At 39.1% G+C, this 3,029-nt stretch overlaps 1 protein-coding gene across 3 annotated transcripts in view; it reads right to left on the bottom strand.

Annotated features, from left to right (window-relative positions):
- The window catches only part of map3k3 (mitogen-activated protein kinase kinase kinase 3), a gene marked incomplete in the record, with an annotated part of 16,785 nt that overhangs the window by 12,201 nt on the left and 1,555 nt on the right, over positions 1 to 3,029 (bottom strand). For all 3 annotated transcript variants that reach the window (XR_001312375.1, XR_001312374.1, XM_014031399.1), the window contains 2 exon segments: positions 1,392 to 1,513; positions 1,910 to 1,968. Coding sequence is in view for 1 of the 3 variants with exons in the window: in XM_014031399.1 (XP_013886853.1) it covers positions 1,392 to 1,513; positions 1,910 to 1,913 (126 nt within the window).

The following is a 3,029-nucleotide window of genomic DNA, read 5'->3' as shown; positions in this document are numbered from 1 at the left end:
TTGACTTCTGGACTTGCATATTCGGCATGACGCTATGGACTACAAAACCACACAGCGAGGAAAAAAAATGGTGGACTATGAAATCCAGTTGGCAGGAAATACATTACCATAAATGTTCTGAAGAAAAAAGTGTGACGAAATAAGCAATGAAACGTAATAAGCAACAGCAGATTTTGAACAAACTGAAAAATTTGACCCATAAAATAATATAAAATATCTTTGCAGTAACTGGACAGAATAAATTAAAGTTTTCTACACTCCTAGACACTATAATTGCACAAAAAATAGTTTATAAATACAAAAAAAGTGCATTTAGCATGATATGTCTCCTTTAAATCAGACTGGAAGCAGAGTGATGATCTGGCTCGGTTTGATCCAAAGGTAACAAACAGCATCTACAAGCTGCTCTGTAACTCATCAGTTCAGTTTTTTTCCCCTCCACAGAAACATTTATGTACAATTACAATCTGGCATCAGATTCAGGATTCTGATCGTTACTGGCAGCTTTAACAATTCCAGTCACGGATCTTTTGTTGCTTTTCTTCCTGATTCTCACAAAACCCCTAAAATAATAACGCTGAATCAAAACCTTAATAATTAGAGTCCATCAAGATGTTTGATTTCCAGCAAACCCACTGGAGCCATAAGAGGCCACAAAGTCAGTTTTAGCTTCTTTACTGGTCTTTAAGGGTTTAAGAGAAGGGGGTCTTTGCAGTGGGAGTTCTTGGTGGGTGGGCGTAGTTTGTTAAAGATTGCTTAGATTGACATTTTTACATGAGGTTTGAAGAAGTCGTAACGACTCGTTTGGACATGGCCAGAAAGCACCAATAATTTAAAATATTAATATTAATTTTAGCCAGAACTTGAGACAGGATGGTGCTAGTAGCACAAAATTCTAAGTCAATAAATCAAATTTACATGTTCACAATAAATTTCCTGTTACATTACCTCCTCTTTTAACACAAGATAAGTCAATGTAACCAATCACAGCTAGTACAAACTCCGCCCACAAGGAGGACTCTGCCAATCACAGTTTGGACAAACCCCGCCCACACCAAGAATTCAGCCAATCAGTTTAGACAAACTCCGCCCACACAAAGGACTACACCAATCACAGCTTGGACAAACTCCGCCCACACTAACGATTCTGTCAATCACAGTTTGGACAAACTCCACCCACACCACGAACTGCCAGTCACATTTTTTAACAAACTTCACCCAAACAAAAAGAAACTCTCCCTACGTACTGCAGAGACTCTTACGTGGGATTTACACCATATTTTCACAGAAACTTTTCTAATATTTTTTCCAATTTATTTCAATCATTCATAAAAACAAAACTATACACAGTAAACTAAAACTAAAAAGTAAATATTTAAATATTGTCGCACCTGTCTGTTGGTCTGCATCGCTGCCTTTGGTTTGCCTGTGTCGTAAGAAAACACCGGCTGGCGCCGCGTCATCTGGAGGGCAACCAGGTCCTTCATTATAGAGTGGAGAGCCTGCCGCTCGTCTGCAGAAAACATAATGTTGACAAAACACAGCGTCAGAGCAGGCTGGAAGACAAATCAAAGACATATTTCTATCTGCATGTAGCACTTCATGCTATGACAGAATCAGAGATAAAGGTTCTCGATATGTTCCCARGTTTGATCTCAGGACAGGCTCCGCCTCGGCTGAGCTCTATCACAAAGAGAAAATATTCTTCTTGTGTAGTTTGGACAAACATCACACAGCCCCGGGGAAGCTGAAGGAACCAGAACCCAATCCTTCACTTGACCGGGTCTGGAGCAGCAGACTGCTCGAGCTTTGACTGGAGCAATGCTTCTCAGAACGTCTGTTTTTATCTTCTGCTTTGATGAAGCTACACACAAATGTCTGGTTAACATCAGAAAATGAGAGGACTTACTCATCGTGGCTGCGATTGGTCCACAGACCGGTCCTCAGGCTTCTGAAACCACCTACAGCCTGATGGTAAACAGAGACAAACAGGATGTGAGAGCATGACAAATATTTAAAAAGGTGCAACTAGCTCAGACCTTCAACCATCACTTTTCTAAAAGACTATTAGTGACATCAAAGCTGAAAAATCTCAAGATAAAGAAGCTGTAATCTGCTCTTCTTATTATTGTTTATTTATCTTAACTTCATCACGTTTTTTAATTAAATCCTGAGAACTGAATTAACATTTACTGCCTTATGCAGGAGGTCCTCCAGGCACAAAGACTGCAGAAAACAGTCAGACCTGCTCACTGAGTGAGCGTCAGAGCGAGTGGAAATGAGAACATGTGTGCAGAGAAATGTAAAAATGAGTGTTTGCCCTTGTGAGAAAAGAATGACAATTGGAACCGGCTGAAATTCAAGCTGAACTYGCAGAGTTCACCAAGGTTCAGATCGTATGGGAACATTCTTTATGAGCAGCATTCTACCTTTATTTTTAAAGCTATAAACCAGCTTTAAACAATTCTGGCTGCACGAGCAGAAACACCATCTGTTAGCTGGGTCATAAATCTGCAGCTTGTGGTAACAAGGTGATATAATAAACCCTGCTGGAGGTGTCAACATCATCGTACACAGGAGCTATTTCCCTTCAGTTTGTACTAATATATACATGTACTGAATCATGGAATGCTGGGAATTCTGATCCACCATTCACACTGTTGTTTTCCTGTTTAGCCAGACACGTTTAGCTAGCCATTMCATACTTTTAGCTTCCTAAAGGTATCAAAATTTTAGCTAGCCTTCTGAAAATTTTAGCTAGACTATTGATACTTTGATACTTTTAGTGAGACTTATGATACTTTTAGCTAGATTTTTGATACTTTTAGCTAGTTTTTTGAAACTTTAAGCAAGACTTGATACTTTTAGCTAGACTTTTGATACTTTGAGCCAACCTTATAATTTTAGCAAGCCATATCTTTAGTTTAGCTCTTGGTGTTTTTCTACATGTTAGCCAGCCTTTAGATGATTTTAGCTGTTAGCCAGCCTTTAGATGATTTTAGCTGTTAGCCAGCCTTTAGATGATTTTA

This window comes from Austrofundulus limnaeus, unplaced genomic scaffold (assembly GCF_001266775.1).
Source record: "Austrofundulus limnaeus strain Quisiro unplaced genomic scaffold, Austrofundulus_limnaeus-1.0 Scaffold1244, whole genome shotgun sequence".
NCBI lineage: Eukaryota > Metazoa > Chordata > Actinopteri > Cyprinodontiformes > Rivulidae > Austrofundulus > Austrofundulus limnaeus.
This window is presented reverse-complemented; position numbering and strand designations above follow the sequence as displayed.